Source organism: Micromys minutus (genome assembly GCF_963924665.1).
Source record: "Micromys minutus genome assembly, chromosome: 31".
Lineage (NCBI taxonomy): Eukaryota > Metazoa > Chordata > Mammalia > Rodentia > Muridae > Micromys > Micromys minutus.
This window is the reverse complement of record NC_137966.1, coordinates 8,683,807-8,700,676: the sequence shown is the minus strand read 5'-3', so window position 1 is coordinate 8,700,676 and position 16,870 is coordinate 8,683,807. Positions and strand designations below refer to the sequence as shown.

The 16,870-nt window shown below is 41.1% G+C and overlaps 1 protein-coding gene across 6 annotated transcripts in view; it reads right to left on the bottom strand.

Annotated features, from left to right (window-relative positions):
- The window catches only part of TENM2 (teneurin transmembrane protein 2), a gene marked incomplete at its 5' end in the record, with an annotated part of 923,762 nt that overhangs the window by 647,641 nt on the left and 259,251 nt on the right, over window positions 1-16,870 (bottom strand). For 2 of the 6 annotated variants that reach the window (XM_080942461.1, XM_080942460.1), the window contains one exon: window positions 16,735-16,780. The exons of the other annotated variants lie outside the window; for them this stretch is intronic. In XM_080942461.1, coding sequence (XP_080798587.1) covers window positions 16,735-16,780 — 46 coding nt within the window. Of the gene's footprint in view, window positions 1-16,734; window positions 16,781-16,870 lie in introns of those variants that run through there. 6 annotated transcript variants of the gene reach the window in all.

Genomic DNA, 16,870 nt, shown 5'->3' with positions numbered 1-16,870 from the left:
AAGAATACTACCAAAATATAGTGTATGTCAAAGAGAGAAGAAGCCTGCCAAAATCTACCGAGTAAAGCATTCAACAAAGATTGTAATTTAAAATCTACGAGAAATCTATTTCAGGAAAAATAGGCCTTCTTACAGCACATACACACACATTTCTAAATGTTTCCAAAAGGCCAATGACGCCACAATTGCACCCTTTTAAAAGAGAAAGCACTGTAGTAGGTATTGAATAACCAATGGATGCTTTTGAGTACTAAACCAGAGCATATAAAACAGAAAGACATACTGCATAAAGCCTTGTTTGTTTGTTTCTTTGTTTGTTTGTTTGAGACAGGATTTCGCTATATAATCTTGCCTGTCCTAGAACTCACTTTTCAGACTAGGCTGGCCTTGAACTTACAGGGATCTGCCTGCCTCTGCCTCCTAAATCCTGGGATGAAAGTTGGGCAGCACCACTGCCCGGATGTATAAAGTTTGAAAATGTCTGCATGTGGAAAACAAAAGGAACTATCTAAGTAAAATACCAGCAGTAAATATGACCAGCAGAAGCTTGCACAGTTCTAAAAGTGTTGAGTAGTTTTTAAAAAATAAAATAAAATTGGGATCTTCTAGCATAGTATTATCATGAAGAAAATTCAACAGAAAGTGAATAATTCACGAGATAAAGCATCTAAGGATAATGCAGCAGCTATAACACACACACACATACATATACACACATATGTGTACACACACATTCACTCTCATGCACAAACACATACACACACCTATACATGCACATGCACATATGCACACACACACATTAACTCACATGCACAAACATACACACACACATACAAACACACATACACACAGAGAGGTTTCCATATGAAGTCCAAAATGACCTTGGATTCATTATGTAGCCCAGTCTCACCTTGAACTTGTGACTTTCTGCCTGAAGTTACAGGTATTTATCATTATACATAGCTTAAAATATAAATTTTAAAAATAACTACAATTACTACTTATGTCAGCAAAGATGGCAAAATGTCAGAAACTGTGAAAATGTTATTTTTATAGTGGCAATTCAGAATGTTTCTGCTTTTATTGGTATACTATTTCTAAATAACATAACTCGAGTTTATAATTATGAATTTATAAGAAAAGAAAACCTATTTTTAAGCTTAAAACCCATTCTCATTTTAAAAGGCATATATGAAGAATATTAATCCATTTTTGGAGTATTAGTTTTATATAAGTAGATATTACACAGTGTAACAAAAATATAAGGATTATAATACAAAATTAATGTTGGTAAAGACAAAAAAGCAAAACAAAGAAACCAACCAAAAAAAATCTGCACAGGTCTTTAGATGATTTCTTACTTCATCTAATTTTCTTTGAGTTTTCCAAACGTCCATAGCTACAGGAAGGAGTATTGTATGTTCTCCACAAAACACTTGGTTGATCATTATATACAGAGTTGGCATTTATTATTCCTGTTTATTCCACACAAGTCATATTCCTCTTGGAGGCCTGGAGCTACTTTAACAGACACCCAGCCTGACAGGGATTCCAGTTTCATTCCCAATACAATGAGCGTCAACGATCGGCAAGTGGTTCCTTTGCTCTGCATTGTGGGGACATTGTATAGATATAACACACTGTAGATCTGTGCCCGTGTGATGGGGACAATGATAATGTAACATTCGCTCATGGAGAGAATCCTTAGTAGTATTTGTCTTTATGAGGTCTGAAGGAAAAGTTTAAGAATGCCAGGGCACAAGGAATTCAGTGTGGCCAGCAAGTGAACGAGAAGCAGAAACCTACCCTCCACTCGTGACATAAGCAAGCTTCACTTGATTGACACTCACGCACGGAGAGATCTTGCAGAACCCCGCCCCATGAGTTCAGCCACTCTCTGGGAAGTGTTCTATACATATCTTCTCCCCGCCACGCCCCACCAATTACGTATTAAACTAGTGTGTGCTCACAGCATCCTCCCTTTTCTGTTTCGTTTGAGCTTCCCAAGTGATGATAGGAACAGAAGAGACAGTCCATCGCCAAGGCTCCAGAGGATGCCTCATTCAGTAACTACACTCACTCTACCAATCTAATGGTCCCAAACCAACTGCTTCTGTAGTTGCATAGGTATCATTGAAATGAATTTCACTCAATACAACAGAATTGATGAAGGGGCAAATATGCTTCCACACAGCCTGTCTAGAATTATGGTAAGATACACTGCTAACAAAAAGGAATACCACATAAATATATGAAAGCACCAGGTTTGGTGTATTAGCTCTAACCAGGGTGATTAGGCTGAGGCTGAGGACCTGCGGCTCCATCCACCCAGCCAGACCCAGCCTTCTAGTGCATCTGCCAGTTCACATTTTAATAGTGCAGGGATGTTGCACACTCATCCGGTTTATGATGAAACACAGGGAAACTTAATTCTCTGTGATGGTGAACAACAGACTTGGTATCATCACTCACTTTCAACAGATTGAAGTGGTCAGATCACCTCCTGCCTTTCTCTGCCTTTTTTTTTTTTTTTTTTTTTTTTTTTTTTTTTTTTAGAATGCAGTTGTCTCTTTGGTCTCAGCTTGTGGTTCTCATTACTGACAACAGAGTGGGGTGCTGGAGCCCCAGGTCCTTGCTCAGGCATTAAATCAGACCTTTGCCCATCACCAGTTCAGAAGTTGGGGGCATGGGAATGATGGGGGAGAAGGAATTTCCCTACCCTGGTAATGCTTTCTGACATATAAAAAGAGAAAATAGTTACACCTTTCATTGCATCACGGTGGGGAACTAATTTGTTTTGACACACCGAGAAGTAATCTGATGTTCATATTTATTCTGAAAAGACTGTATTAGCTAAAAACAAATTCCATGCATAAAACCACTGATATATAATCAGGCATGTATATCTGCTGAGAATTCGGAGGTGTTAGGAATTAATGCATAAATCTCTCTCTCTGAAGGCATCTAATTCCCATCACTTTGAAACCTTTCCTGTTTCTCCTCTCTTACATGATTAACACCCAGGACCCTGCTGTGGGCAGCCACACAGGGAGGCACTGTATGCAAAACACCAGCATGTACTAACCTGACCCTCTGAACTCAAGCCTCTCCTTTCTAAAGGCCTCCTCAATGGCCTTGATTAAAGAGCTGCTCTTCCACCCCTCCTAGCAGTGATAGTCACCAGAATGCCTCTAGGCTCCGGCCAGGCTCACGGCAAGCCGGTGTGCCACTTGTTTATTTATGTCTGGCTTAGGAAAAGCTAATATCCAAGAGTCTCTTTTAAATGTCGGAAGCATCCAAACGCCCCTGCACGGTCTCCGAGTTGAACAGAGGCCAAGGGAAATGTTATGGGGCCTGAAGGAGAGAAAAAGAAAGAAGGGGAGAAAGCCCCTAATGAAACCACATCGAGTGATAAGGGAACTGAGTTACAAGTATTCAAAGAGATGAATTGCATTAACCCTGCCCTTGCCTATTATATTCGCTGCCCACTGGAAACAACAACAGAATTACTAAAATCCCACACTCTCTAATGGGATGGTAATAGGATTCAGAGGTCATTAGGGTAAAGGCAATCCATATTTTACAGTGTAATAAGCCCACACTGAAGTTGCTGCCCCCTCCCCAAGAGATCAACAATTACCAGTTTAACATTAACAAATCCACAAGTGCTTTCAAAAATCGCAGAGCACTCCTCTGTTAAAAGTCAAAGGTCTATTTTTGTAAGGCTGTGCATATTTTTTTTTGTGTGTGTGTGAAGCAAAAATCATTTAAATAAATTGAAAGAAGGTTTTCTTTGCTCTGGGTATTGATTATTACTCCTTCCCGAATGTTCAGACATGAATACTGTGATATATGATAAGGTAGTTTGTAGTTCTAAAAGACGGTGTCCATCCTTTCGTATCATTATAGTCCCCGGCCCCCTTTAAATAATTGCTTTTATTTTCTTAAAAAAACATTCTCTTACTGAAGGAGAAATATAATAAAGTATTCTCGGCGTGGACACAATGCTGGTCCTGTAAGAGAGAGAATTCGGCAGCACACTGGTGAAGAAGGAGACAGGGGGCTTTACTAGACACTCACGTGGAAGCAAAGATAAAGGGAAGAGATGCGTATCAAAAAATCAAAAGAGAAATGACAGCTGGGAGCTCAAATCACGTAGCTTGCACATTGTCATGGAAAAGTGACAGGCTTTTGTGTTCATCATCATCATCATCATCATTATTATTATTGTTGTTGTTGTTGTTTTGCTGTTTTCATCAGCTACTTGACGGTTTCATACGTCTATACTGCATTCTGATTAGTCTTTTGCCCCCTTTCTCTGATCTCTCAGTGTCACCATCTTCCTCTTTACTACTCCCTGTCTCAGATTAAAAACTGTCTAGTGTGTTTATATAATTTAATGATTGTGTCATTGAATATTGGCTGTAACACAGAAAAGTGATGGATTTTTAGGGAAAAACCAACCAAACAAACCCACATTTTAATAGATAAAGTGCATGACATTAATTTCTGCAGGTTCCTCTTTTTTTTTGGCCCCTCTAACGTAATGCTAAAAATACAATCCCTGATCACACACAATAAAAACTTCCAACATACAGGCTTACGTTGTACTTAATTGGGCATGTTTAAGTTTCCTTCCATGAATAACATATAGCCAGTGCTGCTTTAATCATATAAATAGGTGCAGACAAGCATATTTTATATTCTTTACCAAATATCTCTTTAGACAAAAACAAGAATCAGGACTGTGAGCTATGTGACACAGAAGCCTGTCGGCGATTGAAACCACAAGGAGGAAGGAAATGAAGACACCACAGGACAATGTTGCTGCTCGTCATCCTGCGTGGCTCTCAGCAACCACCCCACAAAGCTTTAGCTGAGTGGGGAAAAAAATCACACAAAGATCAAGCACTGTCCGTGTCTTAGCCTCGAGTTCATTCCAGACTACATTGCCAAGTACCCCGAGACTGGCTTTCTACTTAAAGGGTGTGGCTTTAAGCAAAATGGCTGCTTTTAAAGATCAGGGACTCCAAATGTGGTATGGGTGCTCCTAAAACAGCTACATACAAGTCCTGAGCTGCCTACACATGCCATTTACAATGTGAGACTGTGGCCTCTGGGAAATCACACGTGAAGGACAGAAACCCAGCTGGCCTCACCTTCAAAAGAGACCAGGCATCCGCATCTGCTGCCACATCCTTAAATTACATGCAACTGGGGGACGCCGCAGGCTATCAGACATGAAGAACCCTACGAACTCAACGGAACTTTCGAGACAGAAGTAGGGAAAGGAGACAGATGGAATTTGGGCACGCCGTAAGGTACAGAAAGTGACGTGGTCCCCCCAGATCCAAGTCCAATGAAATAAATATATATTTTCTTCTCCATTATCAGTCTGGTACCTTGGCTGTCCATCAATGTTCCTGACTGAGTAGCCAAATGCCTGTACATGACTGTAGTGGGTTCTTAGCTCAGGTGTTCTGGTTCCTGAGGTTTGTTCTCCTAACTAGGAACGCTATGGTAAAAGGATGAGATCATCACCTTCAGGTTCCTCTCTCCCCTTAAAGGACATTATCTTTTTATCACAAGCGTCATCAAAGGATGGGATAAAGGGGATGATGATGATGATGATGATGATGATGATGATGATGATGATGATGATGCAAGTGTGATCTGGAGCTTAAGTATCTGAAATCTATTTCATAGTGGACGTGAAGAGGCAAATGCAAGGTGAGACCTGTGATCCGCAGAAGTTAGTATCGAGGCCAAAAAGCACAGCAACGGATCCCTCCACACCTCTCTAGTGTGAGTGCTTAGCCTTGAGCTTATAAAAGCAATGACATTAGTCCTTCGGTCAAGAGTCATCTATGAAATAAGCATTAGGCTACCATTAGGAAGCTAGTGGGCAGTGCCACCGGCAGGCACAGCTAAGTCGCCACTGCAGCCATTTTCACTGAGCTTCAGAGAGTATCTGTGTGGGTGGAAGGGCCTTTAGTCCAACACCTCTACAACCCGAGAGTCATGAGCTTCCAGACGGTTCAAAATCAAAGCCTGTAGCTAAGACCTAGTCAGGGCAGACTCCTAGGAAGGACTGACATTTAAGTTGAGACCTCAGAGGAACTATTTAGAGCCTTGTTGGACTGTTGAGAAATCAAAAGGGATGAACAACCCCAACTGTATGCTTGTGAAATCTCACAAGTCATGAGGACCTCCCAGAACTAGGCTAGAGAAAGCATAGCCATTTTGAAGGGCAGTTGGTGGGTCTCACAGGCATGGGCAGAGCTATACAAGAGGGATCCAGTCTCCCTGGAAACCCTTCAAGGGATGGATATAGAGTGCATCTCCTCATTTAATAACTACCAGCAAAGTAAGTAGACACTGGAAGTATTCTTTTAAGATTTACTTATGGAAACGACCATGTGCTCAAAATGCTTTTAAATACTATATAGAGCCACCTTTAAAGCATTTATTAGGCTTTTTTTCTTATGCAGCAAAGGTTCCGTGAATGCAAATGTTAAGTTTAATGCCGCCTCCCTGTTCCATTAGGGGCATCAGCAGCTGATCATGTTCGACTACACCCTCTTACATGTCTGTGCCTTCAGACCCTGTCTTAGGATTTACCATGGAAGAGGCTGAACAAAGAGTGCGATCTACCACAACACAAATAAACACGGGAATAGCTTATTGATAGATTGGGGTTCAGGTCAGAGTGCTGCTAACATTTGTAAGACATATTAACGTCTAAGCCAAGACATATAACCTCAGCTTACAAGAAAATCATTCATTCTCAAAATCAGAAGAAATCTGAACGCATGTGGCACAGTCTTCTTATATATGGATGATGCATGAAAGATAGTGAAAACTTTACTCTCAGAGAGTTTATGGCTGCATCCTTTCAAGTTCTGTGCCTTTTGATCATGAATTCTCCACAAACTTGATTGGCACACCAAGCAACGCAGCAATGCTGGGCGCGGGGTGGGGGGTATTGGGTGTTAACACACTCAGGCTCCTATAGAAAATAAATGGCAAATTTATAATACCCTTTTCAACAATTAGTTCTCAAGAGCAGATAAAACTGTAGCACACAAAACACCCAATCATTCATCTGTAAAATCAAGGGGGCCGAGATGGCAGCTCAAGTAGCAACAGTATTTGGGGTGTAACCATCAATGTTTAAAAACAATTTACCCTTCTGTTCTAGTAACATGTTTTTTTTAAGTTAAGACAAGTGAATCAGAGCCTGTTATAATAAAGCATAATAAAGTAATTAGAGCTTGGGTTTCCATCAAGTTTCTTGCCATGTAAAATGTTCATTTATCTGAAATTTGCTTAAAACAAATAGATTAGATTCATTTCATGAACAAGAATGACATGACTTTTTTTGTTAACACCGATTAATGACTTCAGTTTCTAATGCCATTAGTCGACTATCATCAGTTTTTGCCGTTTGAAAAATGGTTTCTGGTGTCTGTGTATCTCATCCCAACATGAACGCTTGCACATTTCTTATATTCTACTGACCTCTAGAGACTACATGGGCGTGTGAATAAATCACATACCATGTGTGACTTCAAACATACACAACACATCTCTCACAAACACCATGCAGCTTGGGAAAGAGAAGGCCCCGATTATACAAACCCACTCCATTTGGAAGCAATATGCCAATCTTTAGCCTTGGGTGCTATCTTCTGCAGGCACAAGTGTCCCCTTAATACCAGAAACACTCACAACACAACCCTTGTGCTCTTCGCGTGGGTGAATGATGTTTGGGAGTCTCAGAACAGCAACTCTCAGACGAACTGATCAGGCCTTGGGATTGTGACCTGCATCTGCAGAGAATGCAAACTTCCCAGCCTGGAGTATCGTTAAAGCCAGATTTCTTTTTAGGAAAGATAGGAAGATCTTCCCCAAATCATAGGTGCTGTCATTTCTTTGTTGAGGCTCCCTGCCTGAACACAGGAAGCATGTCAAATGTAGAGGTACTGCATGAGGTTAAGGTGGCTTGGCTTTCTCTCTGTGTTTACAAACATAGATCTTAGATAGACGCCTGGAAATGGAACATAAGGTAACTTTTAATTTCAGACTAAATCATAACTCTTAAGAGGAATGCCTGGTCTTAGGGTAGATCTTGTACTATGCCACATAACTGGAATGCACAAGTTCCTGGGTTCAACTCCCAGTAATTCCCTGCCTCTAACAAAGAATTAGGCTTTAGCCACTCTCAGTATTTTCCAGGACTCTATTTATAGCTTCCCCTGCCTCTGGTGTCTCCCTAAAGTGAAGTACAGACACAGACACAGACACGTATACATGGTTTCTGTGTGTGTTATCTGCACATATATAAATATAAAAAGTAGATTCTGGTGAGTGCTGTATATAAAACACTATGTTCAGACTGACTATTGGTTTTCCATTCTTATTTGCATGTACGATGTGTGTGTGTGTGTGTGTGTGTGTGTGTGTGTGTGTGTGTGTGTGTGTCTGATCATGTGGATAATCATGGGCGCTCATGTACATATACAACATGCTTACAGAGGTTAGAAGACAAGCAAGAACTACGGTTCTCAACCTTCCTATTTCTGTGACCCTTTAATATGTTTCTGCATGTTGTGGTGAGCAGAAGCCATGAAGTTTATTTTTGTTGCTACCTCACACCTGTAATTTTGCTGCTGTCATGAACCAGAATGTGCAAATATCTGCTATACAGGATACATGCTATCTGACTCCTGTAGGGATGGCGACCCTCAGGTTGAGAACTAGTGACCTACAATGTTGTTTCTTGACTCCCATTATGTCTTAGACACAGTTTCTTTGACCTTTCTGCTCTACCCACTAGGCTAAGTGGCTTGGGTCTTCAGGGATTCTTCTGACTCAAGCTCTCAACTCACCATGGGAACCGTGGAATGAGCAACATGGTCCCACTACACCCAGCTTTCAATGGGTTCTTGGGATTTGAACTCAGGGCCTCAAGTTTTTCACAGCAATTGCTTTGTTTTGAGCCAACTTTTCAGCCCACAGACAGATTTTCTAATAATTCTTTTCTCCTTTCAGCTTTAAGAACTGTACCGCTGTTAAAATTCTCTTTTAGTGGAGACATTGAAGGCTATTGGCCATTACACCACATCTGGCTACTCACGAACATTTAAAAACGTAAAGCAAATTTCTTCCTCAAACGCTCAACTTTTAATTTAGTGATAAAAGAGTATTTTTAAAGCACCGAGGAGACAATGGTACTTTGTGCCCTGTACCCAGTTTATCAATTATATTATGTGGTGTGAATTTTCTCAGTTATATAGCCTTATACATTCATAACTAGAAGGGCTTGTGAATTTTCATTAGGTTGCCTTCAAAGTACCACCGGCTGTTAGGATAGATGCTCTAAGAGGGGTGGGATAAGAAAACGGGGCACTGTTTGATGAGACACTACCGGTGAAGCCAGAGATGCGACTGGAAGATTTAGAAAATGTCCGTGCTACGAAAGAGAGAGCGAGATGAAGCTGCTCTCTGACTTCATCATAATACCCGCTGGAGAGAATTCTGGCTCCATCCTTTAGATGTGTGACAAGGTGGCTGGTGACTTTCCGACCTGGTCCACAATTAGGCCTCTTATGAGAGACCCCAATGCACCCTCTGTCTTTCCACTGCTTTAGCCAAACCTGTGACCAAGAAGTCCAGAGGTCACCAGGAGTGGGGAGACTTTTGGGAGCTTACCCTGAAGAAAGATTCCTGGAGAAATGATTGACACCTAGCCGGTGATGCCAAGGGAAGAGTGGTGGGGGATAACTGGTCCTACAGCACCAATAACCTACTTTTGGATTTAACATGAGAAACCTATGCTAATCCAGATTCTGACTTCATTCAAAAAGGTACCCTAGCTTGACCCATGTGGCCTTTTAAAAGACCCGAACACCCTAATCCCTGACTAGTTCATTAAAATGGGTAGTTAGCCTTTGGGGATGGGAGGGAAATTATATATTCGAAAACAAACACGCCTAGAAATTTGACCCTGTTAAGACGGGCCCATTTGTTTCATTTTATCTGAATGTTTTGGCTTCTTTATAGGTCCAAAGAGAGGGTGACATAGGAGAAGATAAAGAAAGCTATCATTAGTAGCTAGAAAGTGCTATTCCTCCCCACCCCAACCCTGAAATTTAGCACAGGATTGTAGTGGATAACTTCAAAAAGTAGACTTCTTCACGACTTTCCATCTCTGAACGCTATTCGCTGGCTTGGACTTCTCCCTTCTCTACCATTAGCAAAGAGGCTAATGGTGAGACAAGAGTCTCAAGTCAGGTAGTTAGAGAGAAGACAGAGTCAGAGAGGAAATCTGAATAATCCGTGTACTGGAAAATCAAACCCCGGATAATCAGGACTGTACTGTTCAGGCAATTAGGATTCTGTCCAGTTAAAAGAAATTTGTAATCCATTCAGTTTCAAGCTGGCGAACTCCCATTTCTCAAAAACTTGTATTTCGGCCTCCGATGGCTTAAAAAGTTCTCCTTACTAGATTGTCTCCAATTACAGAAATCCTTCCCGAGCACAAGGCTGCAGAAGTATATTAAACCTGCAGGGTACCATGTAGCTGTTGGTTTTACAGAGTTCTACAGCACACAGGATCCCGATGCATGATGTAACACTGCCAAAGCAACTCACCACAGTCTGATAACGATATTTGTTCAGATCGCAAGGGTTGTCTTACATGGGCTATGTGGGTGTGTGGAGGTGGGGGGAGTTATCTTTGAATAGAAGGTTTAAAATAATAAGCAAAAGGACCTAGAGACAAATTCGTATTTGAATATTTCCCCCAACTTGCAGCCTGCCTTCTAAACCACCACCACCCGGGAGTACACACACACACACACACACACACACACACACACACACAAACACACATAGGTCTACAGTGGATGTCAATGGATCTCTGGATCACCCAGCAGTAACAGAGAAAGGCAATGACAGACTTGGGAACAGGACAAGCTTCAAGTAAAACTGTCAGACTGGAGTTGACAGAGAAAATGCACCTCTCCCCAAATACAAAGATCAAGTTTGGTAAATCACCAAAATGTGATGAGCCCTTAACAATGAGACAATAGTAACAGCTTTGCACTAAGCCACAAACATTTAGTGAATACAAGGATGCTTGTGTTACAGGATGGATTTGTTTGGGTTTTTGTTGTTGTTGTTGTTGTATTGTTGTTTTGTTTTTTCTTCTTTTTTGTTTTTGATTGCTGATTTTTTTTCTCTAGATAATTTAGAATCCCATATAAACACACAGAAGCAAAACAGTCAAAGAAGTTATCCAGGAAGGAAAAAAAGTAGAAAAAAGAAGATCCCACCTACACTGAAAGTATGAGACGATCATTTCCAAGGCTTTGGCTTATATATTTTTCCCTTGTGTTGTAATGCACTCAAGTGTAAGAGTGTTGCTTTTGTGTTTGATAATGTCAAGTGTGAATGTCATGGGCAGTCCCCCATCTCTGATGGTATTAAAATGGTGGGAAGATGAAAAGCTTGGAAAAGTAAATGGAAAAAATTAAATTAAAGTGGTTAGAGGACACCAGAAGTCACCCATCTGCAGCTTGGTTCTGAGGCGACAGCGGCGACCCTGCCTACTTAAACAGGCTTGCACAACCAGTATTTCTGAGGCAAGCATGTTTCACCCCTTTTATTTAATTGTGCTAATGACTTTTCTTTTGCTCCCTCTCGTTGCGAAGTCCACCGAAGGCAAAGAAACACCTAAAAGGTTTGCGCATACATTATATTATGTCGTCAGACTAACGTCTATCACTGTGGTCCTCACTAAAATGTACTAGGCAGCAGAGAGTTCAAGGTGAGGCATCCACAGTTTATAGACAGTAATTGACAACACAGGCAATTTTGGGAGGCAATTAACTCCAATAAATAAAGTATATACCTTTTCAGCAAGATGAAAACTCTCAAAGATCACACAAATCCATCTTAATCAACGTCAGGAAACTGGAGATAAACCCAACATGGATTGTGTCCAAACAGCAACAGCAAAGAAGGAATACCACATCTTCTAAACCGTGGGAAGGTTTTTCCTTACAGAGGTATAAAATAAACATATACCTACCAAATATGCCTTAATGAGGCCGTGACATCTACAGTACACACGAGAAATCCCAATAATTACAATAGCACCCACATTTCCTCTTCTCAGATATATTCCTCAACTTTACTACCTGAGCCTGGCCCTAATGCATTAGGCTATGGCCTCCAGCTCCCACTCTGGGCTGGACATTCTCTGCTCTATTCCTGACAACACCCTTTAAAGGCGAGTTCATATGGTAGGAGCATTCATAGCCTCAGAAGGTGGCAGTGGAACCGGGGAAGATTGGTCATCCAGACAGAGAATCCTGGGCAAACCTTGGCTGTGTGGATTATTCACAATCCCACCCATTCCTTACTCCCATGCCATGTTTCAACTAGTCCACAAACTGCCAGATAGCTTTCCTGTGGGCACCCAAATTTCAAAGCCCATTGCTACAGTAGCATCCTTCATTCCTTGAGGCCTATGTTTCCTACAGGATCCATCTGATAATGCTGTCCCACAATAAGCCATGTTTTCATCTTCTCTCCTCTTTCAAACTATGCCTTCAACCTACGCCAGCCTATCCTTGCCTGCTCTGCTGAGGGACAGAGGGAGGGCCTGTTTGCTGTATTCCTTGGTTCTCCTCAGGTCTACACTGGAGCTTTCATTTCCATAAAGATGTCAGTGAGGGGCAGGCATTTCTCATGGTTAGGTAACATCGGGCACATTTTATTCACAGTGCTCCTGATGCAGGAAGTACTTTATAGATGGTACAGGGCAAGAAGAGAAGTACAAACCACGAATGAAAACAAAGCCCCCTGAAAATACAATCACGCAGCAAAGGTAAGGTTTTGCTGTTTTAAAGAAAGGAACAAAACAAGCCAACTACTACCCATCAAACAAGATCTTCACCTAAATCAAAGAAGGACAAAGCTCGAGTGTCCTAACCTTATCGGACTTCTAGTGTTAATGACAAAATAGACCGGGTTGACACTCATGCCATTTAAATATAAACTCTCCCAGGAAAAGAGAAATGAAATGCACAGAGTCGTTATATTAAAACATCCTATGGAACATGTCACACCTCGGGAATGAAAACTGCAAAGGAAATACTTCAATGCACCAGGAAAAAAAAAAATCCACCAGCACAGAGCCACGTCTGCCTAAAGGTAACAAAACCCAAAAGCTATCCAATGTTTCTGTGTGAAAGTGGTTTTATGATGCCCAATACTCACCTTGTGTGAGGGAGAAAAAAAAACAAAACAAAACAAAACAAAACAAAACAAAAAAACAAAAGAACCATGTCCCTTCTCCATTGAAATTGGTTAATTGATCATATCTAAAAATAAATATTCCCATAGACAGAGGTCATTGGTTGCTTGGAATTGCATCAGTTTGAGTCTGGATACTAGAATCCTGGGCTCCCCTGGGATGTCTTTGCCATTTTATCAGAATGATTACCAGCACAGTAGTTCCAGCGTGGGTCCCCTCAGCTGCAAGCGCTTGCTTCTATTTGCTTTTGCCTTTCTATTTCCCCATCAAGCTGTGTGGCTTTGGCTTTGTCAGCCTGGCACTTAATATCCAATGTTAATTACATTTCCCATTCTGAGGAAAATCCTATTGGGCTAATTTTTCAACATCATATAATGAAAGAACTTCAGTGGCGAACCATGTAGGTTTACCGTTGTTTTTATTTTATTTTATTTTATTTCAACTGGTCCATCTATTAAGAACTTAATATTCAGTGGGAAAACAGTCTCAGAGCAATGAAATTCTATGACTTTAGAGGCTGCACGCTTTTAATTTCTTAATATTTCATTACTTGTTGGCAACTGGTGCATATTTTTATAATGCGTTTGATCGTTACTCTTCTCCGGGTCCTCTGTTTCAGCTCCTCCTCTGACATCATATTTGCATGTTAAAGGGTTTCTGCATTCGGGGATAGAATGTTCTGAATAGCAATGTGCAGCTAACTTGATTTTCTTTTTTAAAAATGGAAAAAAAAAAAAAAAAAAAAAAAAAACAGCAAACAGACGTCATACATAGGGCCCAAGGAGGACAATATTGTCGTTTACAAATCGAAATCAAGTTTGAATAGCTTTCTATAGAACGACATAAAATGTAATGATTCAATATAATTCATTAATTAGCAAATTAGTTTGGAGAGAAGGCTCTGAATCTCTGCTTCTGATAAGTCCTACTGTTTTTCCTCGCTTTCCTGTGGGGGGTGGAAATAGTCTTTTCTTTGCTCTCCAGCAACATCTACTGGAAAAGTCAGAAAAATGCTATTTATATGAATCAGATAGTTTGATTAGGGATACCACTAAGTGCCCTCTACCCTCAAGAGTACTAACCGAGCTGCCACTGGCTTCCAGGACAACTCTCTGCTTATACCTCTGTCCTGTTTCCTTCTCTAGGTAAAAGACAGAGGCCCAAGTGGTGGTTAAAAGAAAAAAAAAAAAAAAGCAGGGCGCCATTTAAAATGTGCTACTGCCTCACCTTGAAGAAGTCATTTTCATGTACAAAAGTAGAAAATATATGTGATGAAGTCACAGTCCCCAGGCACATTTCTGAACCTGTACCTCCCTTTGAAGACACAATTCTCACAGTCAGAAAAAAAAAAAAAAAAAAAAAAGCCAAAATTTTTTTTAATTAAAAAAAAAAAAAGAAAAATAATCTGTCAATATTTAGGTGTATCAAGAGTCAGGGGGAAAAAAGAGTTCATTCAAGAAAGCAGCAGAGAGAAGGGAGTTTGAGGAGAGCTACTTTACGATTCTGTAGAGTTTCTTAAGTTGAAGAGCAGGAAAACTGCATGTGAGGCTGTGTTTTAAATTTGCCAGTGCCCACCCAACCCACAACTACACAGCATCTGGGCAGGTGTATTGCTTTTCCTGGTTCACATCTCTCTCTCTCTCTCTTTCTGAAATCCAATCCCACAGAAAAGAATTCCGTTTGCCTGCACTGGTACCGGGACCTTCCCAGGATACTCCTACCCAGGATAAACTCTGAATGTTGTCCAGACGTTGTCTGAACAGAGCCACTTGTCACTAGTTCCCCAATGCCCAGTCCCGAGCCCGTCACCATGTCCTCTCGAGGCTGGGTCCAGGAGCTGCAAGCATAAGATACCATTAGGTGGGTCTGGCAACACATGACACACCAGATTGAGGTGTTAACCCACCAGTTCAGTTTGGAAACTGAGCAAAAAAAACGTATCACCACACAAATGCATGAAATCCCGTCTTATCCCGTCTTTCCGTATTTCATCTCGTTGAACTCCACAAAGCCATAGGAGAGCAGTTCTTTCTAGGGCCAAGCCTAGAAGCATAGATATCACCTTTCCATATTCCATTCCTGAGACGCATTCTCTTTCATCGGAACGCTACACTTTTAAGGGACTTCCCCTAAGCCCACCACGGCAATATAGAAACGGACTTAAACATGTCCGAAACGCTTGTCAAAAGGCCTGGGTAGAACTCAGGATCCAGTCACACTGCATGTCAAAAGTTGGCATATTTGTATTTTTATTTTTCCACTCTCAAAGATCAGTTCATTCATGCCGGCCATAATTTCATTGTTTTTTTTTTTTAACAGCAGAAGCAATAGACACAAAATCCACAAAGAGTGAGATTAACAGCAAAATAGCCCAAACTTTAAAAAAACGACATCTGCTACCACAAACACCCTGTGCTGAAAGATCCAAGGATAGAGCTTATTCTGTTCACCGTGAAAATAGATACGAGCCCTTTAAAGCCTCATCCCAGAGCTTTTCAAAGGAAAAAAAAAAAATGCCACCAGATATAATCCAGAGTTCCATTCATAGCGCACAAAAGGAATGTCCATCTGAAAGCTACCTACCCCTTGAAGAGGACAGGTATCCTAGATTTTGGGGGGCTGAATTTAAAGTTCCGACTTGAGTCTCATAATTAGCCCCCCTCTGTCATTAAAGGGTTTCCAATCCAGAAAGCTTTATCCAACAGCACTTCCAGACTTAACTCCCCCATCCAAACTGTCATAACTCAGTTCCCCTAATTATTTACTGGATGCCTTTCTAAGGCGTGCCCTCACCTGATGTTTTAAGTTCATATTTCATTTGGGACAATACTTAGTCTCCATTTAGAAACCGTCAACCTGCCTCAGGTTCAGGAGATTGAAGACGCGCCTCACCCACAAGAGCCAAGCCAAACACACCCAAGCAGCCAGACTTAAATAAACTCTGCCCTTTGCCGAAACCTCCGGCGAGAAATTATTATAACATAAAGCATCAGAAGTTCAGTTAGAAGAAAAGATTTCAAATGCCATCTGTCTTGCCAGGGCTTAAGTCCCGGAGTTCAAAAACAGTATCAATTGAATTCTTTCCCCCCCTTCCCCTAGCTGTTTAGAATTTAACGTAATGCAAACTGTTATTCTGATCAAAATCATCTTTCTCATCTCTCCCCTTAAATAAAAGGGAGGAAAAGAAATCATTCCATATAAATGCATTTACTATACAAATCTATTTTCAATTGAATTTGCTGCATGCTCTAATTCATCAAAATTAATACAGGTACTTTCTATGTTAAACAAAAGGAAGCCGACTGAAAAATCGGCTTCTGCTGCAGATGCCTTTCTCAATTACGAAACCGGTGAAAACAGAAATTTAACTAAGCCGCTCGGTCAAACCCTCCGATCGGCGCTCTTACCTGCCTCAGCTGAAGGCTTCCTTCCCTTGTTAGCAGGGTGCAGCATGGTTTAGCTCGCTCCAATCCTCACCACGGGCTCAAATTACACCACCGCTAAGTCCACCCCTCCTTTCCCCTTCTCTGCTTCTTTCCTTTC